The sequence below is a fragment of the Balaenoptera musculus genome, chromosome 11, assembly GCF_009873245.2.
Source record: "Balaenoptera musculus isolate JJ_BM4_2016_0621 chromosome 11, mBalMus1.pri.v3, whole genome shotgun sequence".
Lineage (NCBI taxonomy): Eukaryota > Metazoa > Chordata > Mammalia > Artiodactyla > Balaenopteridae > Balaenoptera > Balaenoptera musculus.
The window spans coordinates 22,499,867-22,517,411 of NC_045795.1; the positions used below are offsets into that span (position 1 = coordinate 22,499,867).

Here is a 17,545-nt window from a genome sequence, read left to right on the forward strand (position 1 = left end):
ATGTGCCAATCTTTGTTGCTCATGATCATCACACTAGATAGTAAGCAGGAGGGGCATGGACATTAGAAGCAGCCTAGAAGAGAGATTCACCACAGATTAAAATTCAGTAGTCAGCAGTATAATGGATTGTATTAATAGAGGTAGAGCACCTGAAACAAAGAAGGAGATAGTTCTGCTCTACCAAGTGTTGGTTATATCAAACCTGGAGTATTGCGTGTAATTTTGGGCACTAAACATTGCAAACAAAGAGGAGGGAGGCTCAGAGTGAAATCTGTCTTCAAATACCTGAAGGGTTATCATGTGGGACGAAGATTAGATTTCTACTTTTACCATAGGACTCCTTCCAGAAGCAGCTGAAAGAGTACTGATTTCTAAATCAAACAGGCCTTTTAGTACAAGTCCACGGGGTCACTCACTAGCTATGACCTTGGGATGCTTTACCCTTTTGAGCCCAAGTTTGTTCATCTATAGGATGGAGATTCTATCTTCCTCATAGAATTTTCTGGTAAATATATCAACTAGGGTATACTAATATAAACTACGGGCTCAGATCTGAAAATTGAGCTTCCAGTAGATACATAAGCATTGTGTCTGCTGCCATCCCTTCTCCCACCCCACGCCCACTGGCGCGGGTTTTCCTTTGCTTGGAAGGGTAACATCACCCTTTCGTGAAGCATATATCGTCCTTCCAAACATTCTGCGAGTTTTCCCGCTTTAGGCCAACCACAGCACAGAGGAGCGCTTCCTCCTGCTGGGTTTCTCCGACTGGCCCTCCCTGCAGCCTGTCCTCTTCGCCCTTGTTCTCCTCGGCTACCTCCTGACTCTGACGGGCAGCTCGGCGCTAGTGCAGCTGGCGGTACTCGATCCGCGCCTGCACACGCCCATGTACTACTTCCTCTGCCACCCGGCCCTGGTGGACGCGGGCTTCACCACGAGCGTGGGGCCACCTCTGCTGGCCGACCTGCGCGGCCGGGCGCTGTGGCGGGAGCTCGGCCCCCGCCTGGCCCAGCTGTGCGCGTCGCTGGCGCGGGACTCGGCCGAGTGCGTCCTGCCGGCGGTGATGGCTCTGGACCGCGCGGCCGCCGTGTGCCGCCCGCCGCGCCTCCGCCGCTCGCTGGCCCGCGCCTCCTGGCTCGGCGGCCTCACCAACTCTGCGGCGCAAACGGCGCTGCTGGCGGCTCGGCCGCTGTGCGCGCCCCGCCGGGTGGACCACTTCATCTGCGCGCTGCCCAAGCTGCCCAAGCTGGCCTGCGGCGGCGGCGGCCGAGACTCCGCCGAGCGCCAGATGTTTGCTGCCCGCGTGGTCATCCTGCTGGCGCCGTCCGCCGTCATCCTGGCCTCCTGGGGCGCCGTGGCCCGCGCTGTATGGGGCATGAGGACCGGAGGGAGCCGCAGGAAAGCGGTGGGCACCTGTGGGTCCCACCTGACAGCCGTCTGCCTGTTCTGTGGCTCAGCCATCTACACCTACGTGCAACCCACTCACAGCTACAACCAACAGCGGGGCAAGTTCATTTCGCTTTTCTACACTGTAATCACACCCGCCCTCAACCCACTCATCTACACCCTCAGGAATAAGGAAGTGAAGGGGGCAGCGAGGAGGGTCCTGGGGAGTCTTCGGAGAGGGCAAGCTAGACAGTGAGTAAGTCAGGGAGGGAAGGAAGTGCTACCCCACGGCCCAAGGCGGGAAATGCCCACTGGAAAGTCAGTCAGTTTAGCCTTCAGGCTGCTCATTTCTGTATGAGAATCTGCAAGATTTGTCCTTACGGAGTCCATGGTTAATGGGGGAGATCCCTTCCTCCCATCAGGAAAGGTTCGTGTGCTGTAGGGAAAATCCCGACATTTATACGTGCAGGTCTAGTGAGGGGGGAAATGGCCTTCAGGCTTTCTCCTAGGCTGCTGAAAAAAAGAAAGTTTGATTTTGGGAGGACCTTCCCCATCCTCAGGGGATTCTATAACCACCCGTCAAGAGTCCATATGCTGGTACGATGATGTATGACGGATTCCAGTCTGATGGAAGAGAGCGTGGAAGACCCCATGGTGTCTGCCATCAGACATATCCCTACGTGACAATAAAATCATAGACTCTACCCTGTAGGAGGCCCCATCCAAAAGAAGAAGCCATGGTCTCTTGTCTCGAGGAATCAGTCCAACCCAATGCCCACCTATGCAGTTAAATAGTGCCCACCTCAGAGCAGTTCACTCATAATTGTAATAAGCAACACCTGTAAGTGTGGTTTGTGCTGAGCAGGGTTAAGTTCAGGAACCTCTTCTGCAGGAAGTGGTTCTTGAGCAAGTTATAAAGAAGAGACCGGACTAGTGGAGAAGAGGGTGGACATATTTCAGGTTGTAAGAAAAACATACATGTGATCAGGAAGGAAACATGAGGGTGAGATGGAGGAGTAAATGAAGGGAGAAAGATGGAGGAAGCAGAGAGAAAAAAGCTCCACTAGCCAGAACTTGGACAGAGCGTTGGGGTCAACCCAGAAACAAATCCTTACCCCCCTCACCCAACCCAGAGAAGACCTGCTAGACCCTAAGGCAGGCAGGACAGAGACTGGTCCACAATCCCCCAACTTTCAGAAAGTCCGTTCCCACCTAAAGCATATCTATTCCCAAGGAGCCCCACAAGAGACATAAAGTCTCTAGATCCCCAAGGTGAACATCTTGCCATGCCCACCGTTGTCCCCAGAAATAAGAATGGTTTAACTGGATGTGAGAAATAGAGAGAGTAAGAAGGGGCACAATGCCAAGTTTCATTTCATAACAAATAGCTTTCATTAAGGAGAGGTAGTTTAATTGAATTCCTAAATTATTTATTAATATGATTGTAGTCATGTCACAGTAAATAATTCACTTTGTAATAAACCATTTCACTATTCTCTGTAAGTAGAAAGTCAATTTGGCTCAACGATTATTCAGTGATATGATAGAAGAAGCACTGAGCTAAACATAGATGCCAACACAGTAACTAGAAGAAAGTGGGAGTAGCTGATTCACTTTGCTGTGCAGCAGAAACTAATACAACATTGTAAAGCACTATACTCCAATTAAAGAAAAAAAAAAAAAAAGGAGAAGAAGAAGAAGAAGATTGATCACAACCTAAAACATACTATCTTGTTGGCTGGGAAAGGAAATAGGAGTTTTTCTATGAGTCAGAGGGAACCAGGGAAGGATTAAACTGCAAGCTGGTTTTGAAAGCTGTCTCTAACAGGCCTTCAAATTCTAATATATTATATCTATATATAATATGTTATACAAAATTTTGCCAATTATTCAATCATGTTAGAATGAAAGAAGCAATGAGTTAGAAATATCCTACATTCTTCCTCGCCAGTCCACTCCAAGACTTCTCTTGCTATTCATCTTTCTCATTAATTTTGGGAAATTTTCAAAGGGTGTGGCTAGTAAGGAGCAAAAGGAAATAAGGCCTTTTGCTCCTGATATCACTCCATCCCCAGGGTGGTCACCCCCCAACGCAAGGGTACGTCAGGAAGAGTAAATGGCCCTTTTTGATGCCATAATCTGCCATGATCTTCCCATCTTCCAGTTTCTTTCCATTGCAAGTCACAACCTGCTTCTTAGGCGGTATGGCAGTCTTTGTCTCGATCATCTCTTTCACCTGGGCCACTGAGCTGGACCTTCGCACCTGGAGGTGGTGCCTCTGCCCCTCATTACCGGACTCCACCAATTCCAAGGGCAGCTCCTCATCACTGGGCTTCACCACCTTCAGGGTGAGGTGAATGGTCATCTCCTTGTCGATGCCATACGATGACAGCGTTCTCTGGGGCTTTAGGGTCTTTGAGCCCAGCAGGAGGACCTGGTCATGCACGGGAACCTTGGTCTTAGACCGGACATGTTCATTGATGTTCTTCACTCTGCCTTCTGAGTGGACAGTGAAGGTCATTAATTCCCATCTCTGAGAATGGACGTTCACCTGGACAAAAAAGACCAAGAGACAGTTGCCTAGAAGGCCTGCCACCTTTTGCGCCCTTCGTGCCCCCTCCTTCATTACTCCGACCCTTCACTTCGTGTCTGGTCCTCCTGGTCCGTTACAACAACCTGTACCCCTCCCTTTTTTGAAACTTCTCTTTTGAAATTTCCAGGTCATAATGCAAGAAAACCAGTCTTATTCCTTTGTAACCATACCTCTTATCCATCCCAAAATGTTATCAACGACTTCCCACCTTATTTACCTGTCTCCTATCCAGATAAAGTTTGTCAAATGTCAAAAACTGAATACAACTAGAAAGCAACCAGAAATGTACACCAGAATCTAAAAACACCTCTCAAAGAGAATTTCCAAGGCTTGATGGCCTAACGGAATACCCACGTGGCTGTCCTCCATGACTATGACTACTTTACATGGAAACCCTGTTTAGGACACATCTTCTCTGTACTGTCAGTACTTTTAAAAAAAATAACAACTAGCTTATTTTAATGACCCTATGTTCAGTATCACTTGTCCATATGTATTTTCTGTGTTTTTATATCTACCTATTATAGACTATGATCTCCTCCTTTAATCCCATCAGGGCCCCACTCACAGAAAGTAGGGAGTATATCTAAGTCTTACTTCAATAATCTGAACACGGGGAATCTCCCCCTGTCTTGTCACTGGAAAGCCTCGGAGGACCTCTTTCAGGCTTCATTCAAAAATATCTTCCCGGGCTTCCTTGGTGGCGCAGTGGTTGAGAATCTGCCTGCCAATGCAGGGGACACGGGTTCGAGCCCTGGTCTGAGAAGATCCCACATGCCGCGGAGCAACTAGGCCTGTGAGCCACAACTACTGAGCCTGCGCGTCTGGAGCCTGTGCTCCGCAACAAGAGAGGCCACGATAGTGAGAGGCCCGCGCACCGCGATGAAGAGTGGCCCTCGCTTGCCGCAACTGGAGAAAGCCCTCGCACAGAAACGAAGACCCAACACAGCCAAAAATAAATAAATAATTAATTTTTAAAAAAAAATCTTCCCAATCTAGATGCCACAGACATTTCTTCACTGAACTCTCACTATTCTGTGCTAAGCATTGCCCTCATTCCAAGTTCTTTTTGTAGAGCATATATTCTTACATAAGGCAATGTATCAGGGCATTAACAACTTAAGATAAATGAATTCTGTGAACCTCTCTTTTGGGAAGAGAAGGAAGCTTAAGAGCCCTGGACCCCTAAACAGGATAAGGGAGAAAGGGATCAAGACAATATTTCCATAATTTCAAGTCTTGCCAGCCCTGCAGAGCACAAAGCCCACTCCCACTTCCTACCATGTACCCACCCAACAGTGGCCAGTGCAAGGTCTCAACAAAAGAGAACTCAGGAGCCAAACGACCTGGTTCTCTACATGGAAACCTTCCTCACATTCGGTAGGTATCAATGCCTCTCTCATCCCCTTCCAGATGCCTTCCCAGCCACCCCACCTACCCAGCACCCTCCCTCATCCATTCCTGAGAGCTCTCCCGGAGGTGCTCTCCCTTTCTCCATCCCCCCATCCCCATTATCCAATCCCAAGTTACACAGAGCTTGGCAGCCATCTCTACAATCAGGGACGCAGAATCAGGAGACAGAGAAAAGGTCCTGGCCTCCAGTTTATATAAGCAGCTAAGAAGGAAATCCCCTGCCTGACGGCTGTGCTTATCAAGCTTTCCTGTACCATTTGTTCTCATAAGGTCTCCTCAATTTACTTTCACTTTTGCTACAGCAGAGTCAGTAAACAAAAATACCTTCTGATCAAGCACTTCTCCCCACCACCAATCCATTTGCCCTCCCTGTTCCAAATATGGCATGGTCCTTCTCTGCTGAGAAGTTTTCCCTGATTAACAACCCACCACTCCCAGTCCCGACTTATGACTTCCCAGCCTGCAGTCCTGGACCCTCACCGGCTTGAAGACCTTTAAAGCTTGTGGTCTCCCCTGCTGCTTTTAAGAGCCCCCCAGTAGTGAGAGACCTTCCTGAGGACAAGGGCGCCTGGGTGAGGACGGTAAGAGTCAGTGTGGAGCGATGTGACCAGCAGCAGACTGTTCACACTAGCCTGGCGGAATGTGTGAAGCGCGCCTGGAGGAGACATAGGATACGTAACCCTGGACTGAGAAGAGACGTGAGTTCCAGTGCCGGGGACGCCACTCACTAAATTAACTTGAGCAAGTCTGTTCACCTTCCTAGATGTTGGTGTTCTGGTCTATAAAATGATATGATCAGAGAGAATTCCTAAGTATATTCCAGGCTCAGAAAACTTTGTTTATAAAATGTCCTTTACAAAGAACTTTAGATTCCTGGGTCTTGAGCTTCCTAGCACTCTTCCTACCCTGTCTGAGAACGTGCAAAGCAAATCCACTACTTGAGAACAATCCAAATCCCACAATCAAATGCTGACTCCCATCCTCCACACACAAAACAAACACACATCCCTTTCACAGCACAGTGCCTCTATCTCCTCACCTTTACTCCTGGACACTCACTAGTGTGATCTCAGAGATACCTAAAGAGCTACTTACTCCCTGGCTCTGGAGATTTGGATTGGGACAAAAAGGAAGTACATAGGCTGTGTGTGCTCAGGGCGTTTTCTTGATCATTCTGATCTCCTAACATACCAGTCCCAGGGACGCCACTCACTAAGTTAACTTGAGCAAATCTGTTCACCTCCCTAGATGTTGGTTTTCTGATCTATAAAATGATATGATCAGAGAGAATTCCTAAGTGTATTCCAGGCTCAGAAAACTTTGTTTAATCCCTGCCCTCTCCGAAAGTCTCAGGACATCGTCACAAAACCCACTTTTAAAACATCGTTTATTAAAAGTGCTTCAAATGTTTTCAAAGTAAAAGGCCTGTAAAAATGCCAAGTTGTCATCTTTGCTGTGTTTTCAGTGGCCATTTACTGTACCTTCACTGACTGACAAATTTCAAATGAGCCCATTTTAATACAGGGGTTTCCATCCTGGAGAACCGGGTTTTACAGAAGTGCCTACACAGAGTAACGGGGTCCAAGAGCTCATTCCACTATTTGAACAAGCTTAACATTAAGTCATGTTCTCCGATTTGAAGCTCTTATTAGGCAGTTAATAAAATTGGTAAAACGAATTATTATTTAAATGTACTTTGTGGGGTAGACATACTTTTGTAAACAGAATGAATATGAAGGGGGAAGGATACAACCTGATGGAATAGACTGGAAACCTTGACCTGCTGTTCTCCCTTCAGATAGATATCTCTCCAGGTTCTCTGATTAGAAAACCAGATTGTGACCTTTGGTTGCTGCACGGTAGAAAAGGGCTGCCCTGCGTCCAATGTCCAGCAGGATCCAGGGACTCTGCAACATCACCAGTGGCCAAATAGAAGATGTCAGATCAGGTTGAGGGCGACAGGGAAGTGAAACCCCAACAGGAGGACAAGGATGAGAAAGCAGGTCTGGAAAGAGAAAGAAAAAGCTGTACACAGCAGACTTGAGTAAACTGCTTCAATTTTCAAACTTTATTTACACCTATTACTTTCTTAGGTCTCTGTGTCATTTCTGGAAAGAGAAGAGGGAGAGTAGATGGTTAAAGCTTCTTATAATTAAGTCTCTCTCTTCTCACACCCTTTCTCTCACCGCGTGGCATGAGGGACCTGAGAGAGAAAGGAAAGCAGAGGATGCAACGAGCCTTGGGATGAATGAGAGCAAGCAGAGTTTAGGGGTCTCTATGTAGGCAGGAGTATCCCTGGGTGGCAGGCCCTGCCTGGACCAGCCCGTGCTTCCCCACTGGGCAGAGGTGAACAAAGAGCCTCGAGTGCAGGGGTCAGAGCCCGGAGGAAGATCGCAGCCTGGTGCCAAGGGAGAGGAGAACTGCTCTCCCAGGACTGTGAGTGAGGAAAGACTACACTGCGAGGCAATTCCGCAGGGCAGTAGAGAAACTGCCCACTGGATCTGGGGATTTCCAGCCTGGAGTTACTCCAGGGCAAGCCAGGGATTTTCCCGGGGAAAACTAATTCAGGAGATTCCCTCCCCAGATAGGATCTGGATTCTGAGAAACGATATCCTTTCAAGGAACGAGAATAACAAATCTGGACTCTGATCTCTCTTTTCCCTCCAGCGGGAGGGCGGTTCCAAACCCCCAACGCCCCTTTGCTGACTACAGCTTCCTCTTGGGACCTGACAACTCTTTGCTTCTCTCCACAGTGTCAATCTGATTTATTTTTTCTCCCTGGGTCACAATACACTTTTTCAGAAGCAAAAAGATCTCTTTTCATTTGCCCCTCTAACAAATTCAGAAAACAGCCAAGGTCAAAGAGCATTTTGTGGAGATTTTGGTGGTTATAAAACAAATGTCTCAGATATCTAAAGCCTCCCAGCTTGGCACTAGCTGATGGGGTGGTCTAGGGCTAGTCACGGCCCCCACTGAGGCCTCCTGGAGCAGAAGCCTTGTTTCCATCTCTTTCATAATGCCCATGAGAGAGTTCGTAAAACTGCTTTGGGATCAGGAATATTGCTTCAGAAATGCCAACCAAACTCAATCAAAATGCAACTGTGAATTCTTATTTAATGATGGTTGGGGGAAAAGTTTGTCCACTCTCAAAGAAGGATAATTTGGAAAATACATGTCAAAATCAAACATGGACATGCCAAACTAAAACAACCCAAATACCTTTCCATAATAGGGAAATAGATAACTGAACTGTAGAATACCATCAGAAATAAAAATGGATGGGTTATACCTGCAAGCAATGATATGGATGGATATGCCACATACAGATTGATTGGAAAAAAAACAAGACCAAGGAGACTACAGAAAAGTATGATACTTTTCATAACTCTTCAAAACAAGCAAAACTAAAAAGAGATAAGCTACGTTGAAATAAAAAGAGATAAGCTACGTTGAAATTCAGAGTATGTTTGTTTTTTAAATAAATGAAGCCCAATCTAAATGCTGATAGGAGTAACTTGAAGATTTTCAATAGGGAATAAGGCATTTAAGAACCCTCTGATACCTCATCCTGTCATATTTAGAGTCTAAAGTTTAACTTTGGGAACTTAATGTTTGGTGAAACAACTTACTGAATGTCACTAATGTATGTGACATTCAGTAATGTCACTAATGTATGTGACATTCTTATTACTTAATTGAGAGATGTAATGTGTATTCACTCTATTAAAGCTAAAATAATGTTATGATCTAAAACATGAATGTTCTAAAGGGAAATCAATACAAGCAAAACTGAACAATATAGTGTTTAGGACCATATATTTGTGCCATCAAGCTGTCATAAAAATGTAAAAACCATGAGTGTTGATTATGACAAAATTATGCTTTAGAGTTTACATATCTTACATGTATTCTTTTGTGGTACCAAAACTGGTGACAAAAATATAATTTTTAAAATGTCATCTACATATCCTAAACCCAGCAATTCCACTTTAGGAATTTATTCTATTAATATACTCATATATGTATGAAATAAGATATGTACAAGCCTATTCATGTGGTATTATTTGTAATCAAAAAAATGGAAACAACATTTATCAATAAAGAATAAATGAAGGTGTATATAGTGGAATTAACTGAAAAAAATCAAGTTACAAAATGTCTAATATTCTGATATTTAAAAAGATAAATTTATACACATATGCTGAAATATGCATACAATATCTCTGGGAGGAAAGAAACTGTATTGCCTAAGGAACTGGAATGGGAAGGAGATTTACTTATTATGTGCCTTGTCCTGTTGTTATGTTTTTAGTTTTGCATTGTCAACTAAAAAAATATATTCACAACCTAAAAGTTCAGGGTTATGTTTTATACAGGGGACATACTGAGGACCGCAAACCCAGGAGACTTTCTCAAGTAACCTTGAGAAAACTGCTCTGAGGAGGCAAGGAGGGAGCTAGGATATATAGGAATTTTGCAACAAAGGGCAGGTAGTAGGAACAAAAGAGTACTGTTAATAAAAGAAAACTAGGGATCTCAAGTTAAGGAATTTAGTGCTTTTCTATGTATGGGAGGATGCAGGAGTCTGGGCTCACTGATATCATTCCTTTGATATGCACCTCAGTTACCTGGGGCCAGTATCCTGTGTTTTCTCATCCTGAGTTCCCTCAGATCTCACCTTTGGGAGTGGCTGCAGTCTGATGACTGCTACATGGCAGATATTCTTTGTTTCCTTCCTGAGTTCCCTCTGGGCTCACCTCTACTGCAATCACTGATGACTGTGACATCATTAGTTTTCTGATATGGCAGGCAATATTTTATTTCTCAGCAATCTGTGTATGTTTTATCTATTCAATAGCAAAAGGGTGGCGGGCAGAGGAAGGGAGTAAAGGGAGGGGTATGTATCTTTTTTATGCTGTCATTGGCTCAGGACAGAACTGGCTATAACATATGCACCAATGGGAACCAATTTCTATGCTCATCACTAGTTGCCAAGCAAATAGCCATGAAAAGCTAGCACTATAATAGGTTAACTGTCAGGACCCTGTGCCTTCCCTACTCCCAAACACACAACATCCACTAATATTTTACATACCCCAAAACTTGGAAAGATTAATAATATATTCTATAATATTATCTGAAATCAAAGGAATTTAAAATTAGCTAAAATCAGAGGCCAAACCTAACCAAAATAAACCAAAAAATATATATAACTCAGGGATAGTCACTGAGCCTAGATCTTGGGTCTGATGGCAATGTGTGAAAACTGACTAAATCGACAAAATAACTGGAGTAGCTAATGCACTAGGAGGTGTGGGGTGGTGTGTGGGCCAGTGGCCCACATCCACTTTACAGCAGTCAGGCCTTCCTGGAAAAAATTCAGGCTCTGCTTCCTACTTTTTATGCAAGTTATTTAACCATCCTGAAGCTTAGTACTTTCTTCTGTAAGTTGGGGATTTAACTTAAGATTAGGTTCTGCTAATCCTTAACACATATCTAAAAATATTTGGCTTCAAAAAGATAGAAGTGGCTTCAAAATCCAGAGGTAGAAGACTCAGAGCCAGTATGATAGTTCTGTTCCACAAAAAAACTCAGGACCACACTCCTTTGAACTCAGCTATTCTTAGGATATGGTCCACATTTTTGTGGTCCAAAATGGTATCTAGTGCTCCAGCCATTACATCATTATTCCAGGATATGACAGAACTGATGAAAGAAGATGGCCAAAGAGAGGGCTTCAATAGTATTTTAAGAAAGGCTCCAGGAAACAGCCAGGGGGGATTTCTCCTACATCCCATTGCCTAGCATCTTACAACCACATGAAGCTGAAAGGGAGGTTGTGAAATCGTTTTTACTCTGAGTAGGCATAACCTAACTGAAATAGTATGGGAGGAGGGGAGAATTACTACTAGGGAATAATGAGCAATCTATGGTATAATAGGAAAAACGGTATCTACATCACATGACAGTTATGATGATTAAGTGAGATTTCATAAGTGGTTAGGCTTTCGCTAATCTACAGAATTAAGACCAGAAAGTGGAAATAGAAATGAGGCAAATTTTAAGACAGAATAGCCCCGTAAAAATATAAAGTATAAAAAAAAAAATTGAATGGATAAAGCAACTATACTCTAATAAAAATTAATTATAAAAAAAGTGGAATGGGAAAAAATGGCCCGAGACGATTCAAAAAGTGGTGAGTTATAAGGGGATTTTGGTGTATCAAAGGAAGATTAAGGGGCTTCCCTGGTGGCACAGTGGTTGAGAATCTGCCTGCCAATTCAGGGAACACGGGTTCGAGCCCTGATCTGGGAGGATCCCACATGCCGCTGAGCAACTGGGCCTGTGAACCACAATTGCTGAGCCTGCGCGTCTGGAGCCTGTGCTCCGCAACGGGAGAGGCCACGATGATGAGAGGTCCGCGCACCGCAATGAAGAGTGGCCCCCACTTGCCACAACTAGAGAAGGCCCTCGCACAGAAACGAAGACCCAACACAGCCATAAATAAATAAATAAATAAATAAAAATTAAACTTAAAAAAAAAAAAATGAAGATTAAACATTAACTCAAATGGCTCTTCCACCCTTGGGCTTCTAGAATTCACTGTTTCTACACTGTAGTCCAACACGGAGAGAAAAAAAAAATCTTTTTTAATCAGAAAATTTACAACAAACAAAGACAGTATGCTGCACTAGACTAACTCTCCGGCCAATAACAATGATAAATTCTGTAAAAGTAAAATATAGATAATAACTGTTTGAAGTCAGTGGGAGTGATCAAAAGCAAAGAGAAACTGGAGGGCATTTGACCCTTTGAAAAAGAGAGCTATCCTACCTGGAAATTAAGGAGGAGAAATCCCAGGAAGGAGGAAACTGCAAAGGTACAAACCCAAAAACTAGATAAGAACTCCTCTCAAATCTTTGGCTGACCAGTAACCTAGAGATGTACAGAACAAGCTTTTAGAGTCCAGGAACAAATCTCTAACCTAGAGATTATCATATTAAGTGAAGTAAGTCAGACAGAGAAAGACAAATATCATGATATCACTTATATGTGGAATCTAAAGTATGATACAAATGAATTTATTTACAAAACAGAAATAGACTCACAGACATAGAAAAGGGGAAAGCAGAGCAGGGAGATAAATTAGGAGTTTGGGATTAACATATACACACTACCATATGTAAAATAGATAACCAACAAAGACCTACTGTATAGCTCAGGGAACTATATCCAATATCTTGTAATAACCTATAATGGAAAAGAATCTTAATGAGAATATATATATATATATATATATATATATGTATATATATATGTTCAGCTAAATATATGTGTGTGTATATATATATATATATATATTCATCCATTATATATAGCTGAATCACTTTGCTGTACACCTGAAACTAACACAACATTGTAAATTAACTATACTTCAGTTTAAAACATGGTTAAAGAAGACAAAAATTCCAGATTTATATAAGGTTGTTGGTTGCACAACTTTGTCACTACTTTTACAAATAAAGAAAATCAACAAAAAATAAATAAATAGGAGAAAAGGAATAGTTTTTCCTTGCAGTAGAATTCAAAATAACAAATAGAAAGAATGATGGAAATAGAAATTTTCCATTAGGCAAACATCTCAGAAATAACTGTTGTAGTCAAGAATCATTTGTGGATGCTAAAATTGGTGGGCAACAGGGTGGTGGTGGTGTGATGAATTGGGAGATTGGGATTGACATGTATACACTAATATGTATAAAATAGATAACTAATAAGAACCTGCTGTATAAAAAAATAAATAAAATACTAAAATTCAAAAAAAAATTTAAAAATAAAAAATAAAATTGGTGGGCAACAGTACAATGAGAAAAAAGATATTTGCATAATCTAAACACATCTCCCACAGGATACGTATTTATTATAAATAGTAATTTTATAGTGGAGAAATCTGACAAGTATCACCTTAACTCAATGACCAAAGTGATCATCACTAGTAATAAGACATTTCAAAATCACATACATCATGATTTTATCCCTGAGAAGGACAGCACTAGTGATAGAAAGGAATTTCCTCAATCTTCTAAAGTGTATCTACAGAAAAACCCATAAGCCAACATCATACTTAATGAAGAAATACTGTCCCATAAGATCAGGAAGAAATCAAGGTACTAGCCAGGCAAACAAGGAAAAAAAGTAGAAATAACACCCATAAAGATTTGAAAGAAAAAGCAAAAATATTTTATTCACAGATGAAACTATTTTTATGTAGAAAATCATAATTGTTTGCAGAGAACCTCCTAATGAATCTACAAAACAGCTATTAGCCTAACAAGTACATTTAGCAAGATCACAAGATATAAGGTCAATATACAAAAAAAAAAAATCAATTGTATTTTACATAACAGTAATGAACAATTGGAAAATTAACAATTTCAATATAATATACAATAATACAAAAAATAACCCTTAAGGATGAATTTAATCAAGATATGCAAGCCTACTACACTAAAAACTATAAAATGTTAGTGAGAGAAATTAAAGAAGCAGGGTTTTTTTAATGGAAAGATAGCCTTGTTCAGGATTACAAGTGTTAATATTGTTAAGATATCAATTCTTCCTCAAATTGATCTCTAGGCTCATTGCCATATTAATAAAGATTACAGCAGTCTTTTGTAGAAATGAGCAAGCTGATTCTAAAATGTATATGGGCATTCAAAAGTCTTAGAGGAGCCAAACCATCAATGCCTGTAACTTATAAGAGAAGTAATAGTAAAAATGACTTGAATAAAAAACACATCAGGACCAATAAGTACATGACATGACAGTCAACATCATTAATCATCATGCAGAAAATTAAAACTTCTATGAGACAGCACTTCACACCCAGTAGAATGCCTGAAACAGAAATACAGACAACACCAAGGATCACCAAGGATATGGAATAACTGGAATTCTCTACATTGCTGATGGGAGTGTAAATGGCACAGCCACGTTGGAAAACAGTTTAGCAGTTTCTTATAAACAGATGCTTATCATACAACCCTAATATTTCATTCCTAAGTGTCCACACAAAGAACTGTTTGCAAACGTTCATAGCAGCTTTTTTCATAGCTGCAAGCAACTCAAATGTCCATCAACAGGTGAATGGATAAACAAATTGTCATGTATTCATACGTGGAATATTGTTATCAATAAAATGGAACAGACTAGGGGGATTTCCCTGGTGGTCCAGCAGTTAAGACTCTGCGCTCCCAAAGCAGGGGGCCCGGGTTCGATCCCTTGTCAGGGAACTAGATCCCACATGCATGCCACAACTAAGGAGCCCACCTGCCGCAACTGAGATCCGGTGCAACCAAATAAATAAATAAATATTTTTTTAAAAAGGAGGCTTCCCTGGTGGCACAGTGGTTAAGAATCTGCCTGCCAATGCAGGGGACACGGGTTTGAGCCCTGATCCGGGAAGATTCCCACATGCCACGGAGCAACTAAGCCCGTGCACCACAACTACTGAGCCTATGTGCCACAACTACTGAAGCCCGCGCACCTAGAGCCCGTGCTCCGCAGCAAGAGAAGCCACAGCAATGAGAAGCCCTTGCACTGCAACGAAGAGTAGCCCCCGCTCGCCACAACTAGAGAAAGCCCACGCGCAGAAATGAAGACCCAACGCAGCCAAAAATAAAAAAAATTTTTTAAAGAATATAATAAGTACTCAATAATTGTTTGCTGAATTAATTAATCCATATTTTATATCGGCTTTCTTTGCCTTCAGCCAGTAAGTCTGAGGTACGTGTAAAACTTCATCTGTCTTTCAGCACATTCATAGTTTCCTCCATTCTACTAGACAATGTTTGACCTGGAGACACAGGGGAAGAGAAGGGGCTGCTGGATGTTGATGTACCTGGGGATGCTGGGTGAAAGGAACGGGAAGAGAAACGTCCACCTGGTAAGACCCGACAAGTAACCAGGGTGAGTTTTTATAAGACAGGTGGGAGCACACTGCTCAGACACCTCTCATCCCTCTAGGTCTGGACAGGAATAGGCCGTGGTCAACCACAGCTCCCTGGTGGACTTCCTCCTTCTGGGCCTCTCTGAACGCCCAGGGCTTGAAAGAATCCTCTTCGTGGTTGTCTTGATTTCTTACCTCCTGACTCTAGTGGGCAACACACTGACCACCCTGCTGTCCCTGCTGGCCCCCAGGCTCCACTCTCCAATGTACTTTTTCCTCTCCAACCTCTCCTTCCTGGACCTCTGCATCACTAAAAGTTTTGTTCCCCAGATGCTGGTCAACCTCTGGGGCCCAAAGACCATCAGCTTCCTTGGCTGCTCTGTCCAGCTCTTCATCTTCCTGTTTCTGGGGACCACTGAGTGTGTCCTCCTGACAGTGGTGGCCTTTGACCGCTACGTGGCTGTCTGCCAGCCCCTCCACTATACCAACGTCATCCACCTCCGCCTGGGCCGGCAGCTGGCAGCTGTGGCCTGGGTAATGGGTCTGGGCCAATCAGTAGGCCAGACACCACCCACCCTCCACCTGCCCTCCTGCCCCCGTTGGCAAACAGATGACTTTGTATGTGAAATCCCTTCTCTAATTCAACTCTCTTGTGGAGACACCACCTACAATGAAATTCAGTTCGCTGTGTCCAGTGTCATCTTCCTGGTCATGCCACTCGCCCTCATTCTTATCTCTTATGGTGCCATTGCCTGGGCAGTGCTGAGGATTAACTCCGCCAGAGCACGGAGAAAGGCTTTGGGCACCTGCTCCCCCCATTTCACTGTGGTCGCCATCTTCTACAGTTTAGTCATTTCCGTTTACCTCCAGCCCCAAAATCCCTATGCCCAGAAGAGGGGCAAGTTCTTTGGTCTCTTCTATTCAGCGGGCACTCCTTCACTTAACCCTCTCATATACATCCTGAGGAACAAGAAGGTAAAGAGAGCAGTCAGGAGGCTGCTGGGGAAGGACGAGGACTCCAGGGAGAGCTGAGCGAGAACTGCTTGATGTGCGTGAAAAGTGAGAGCAACTTCTTCATGGTTTTGTCAGGAAGTCTGTGTTCCCCGCACCTCTGCTCTCCTCACATCCATCATGTCACAGAAATGGATGACAGCCATGTGTGTGTGCATGCATGCAAGTGTGAGTGTGAGTGTGTGTGTGTGTGACAGAGAGAGAGACAGAGACACGGAGACACAGAGATTGAAAATGTGCTAAGGGGAAGTACTTATCTCTATATGAAACATATGAATCAAATTTAATATCTTCTCTATTTTGTATTTCATACATTTCACCTCCATGGTGATCTCCCCAATTTTATCATTTCCATTTCCAACTCACCTCCTTGTCACATCATCACTATTTCTTTACCTCTACTTCTAATTTCTACCATAGTTTCTTTACTTCTCCCTCGGGTTTTTTTTCCACTTCCTTAAGTGTCTGTTTTGCATTGTTGTTCTATTTTATCCCCCAAATGACAGCAAGGAAGGGGGGAAGCTGAAGTCCAGGGGTTCAGAAACTCGCCCAAGGACATGCAGTGTTAGGACTAAAACCCAGGCCTGGTGACTTCCATCAGGCAGCTTCTCAAATACACACTGTTGCTTTCATACCGTCGTCAAATATTTCAGTATCCTTAGGCTGGAATTCAGAACAGAGCCTTAGGAGAAAGCTTAACTTCTTCAGTTCTAGTGTTGCATCTTCTACGGCACCCACAAATCGAAAACAGCTCAGACAGAGAGGGAGACCTCAAAATGTTTACGCCTACAGGACAGTTTTAACAATGTGGGCTTTGGTGCCATCGACTGGCAGTATGTGGTATTACAACTGGCACCCCAGACTCCTCACCTAAGACCTCTCTAAGGTCATCAGGTTTGTACTCTTGCTCAGAAAGATGATAATTATCATATTGTTATTATTAGGTATTTATATAGTGATTATGATATCCCAGGTACCATTTAAAGTAATTTTTACACATTGACTCATTTAATCTCTATTACAACACTATGAAACAGGTAATATTGCCATCCTTTTTCAGATGCAGAAACTGGGACACAGAATTTAGTAGCAGCTTAACAATTTCAGACATTTGGACCCAGGAGGGCTGGTTCAAGTCTCCAGGCTCTTAACCCTGTGCTTGAATACAAATAGTGTCTCCCCAGCACGGGTGAGAA

The 17,545-nt window shown here is 43.3% G+C and overlaps 3 protein-coding genes across 3 annotated transcripts; 2 read left to right on the forward strand and 1 right to left on the reverse strand.

Annotated features, from left to right (window-relative positions):
• On the forward strand, positions 1 to 1,639 carry LOC118903545 (putative olfactory receptor 2I1). Its single transcript, XM_036868698.1, is given in 2 exon segments — positions 1 to 40; positions 675 to 1,639. Coding segments are annotated over 2 exon segments (1,005 nt in total).
• Positions 1,640 to 2,836: 1,197 nt separating this feature from the next.
• On the reverse strand, positions 2,837 to 5,572 carry UBD (ubiquitin D). The gene is made up of 2 exons (XM_036869318.1): positions 5,507 to 5,572; positions 2,837 to 3,934 (listed from the first exon to the last, which is right to left on the reverse strand). The coding sequence occupies exons 1-2, from the start codon at positions 5,522 to 5,524 to the stop codon at positions 3,464 to 3,466; spliced, it is 489 nt and encodes a 162-aa protein (XP_036725213.1). The 5' UTR covers positions 5,525 to 5,572; the 3' UTR covers positions 2,837 to 3,463.
• A 9,664-nt stretch (positions 5,573 to 15,236) lies between these two features.
• On the forward strand, positions 15,237 to 16,370 carry LOC118903546 (olfactory receptor 2H1-like). Its single transcript, XM_036868699.1, has 2 exons — positions 15,237 to 15,335; positions 15,432 to 16,370. Exons 1-2 carry the CDS (start codon positions 15,237 to 15,239, stop codon positions 16,368 to 16,370), a joined length of 1,038 nt encoding a protein of 345 aa, XP_036724594.1.
• The last annotated feature ends 1,175 nt before the right edge of the window (positions 16,371 to 17,545 follow it).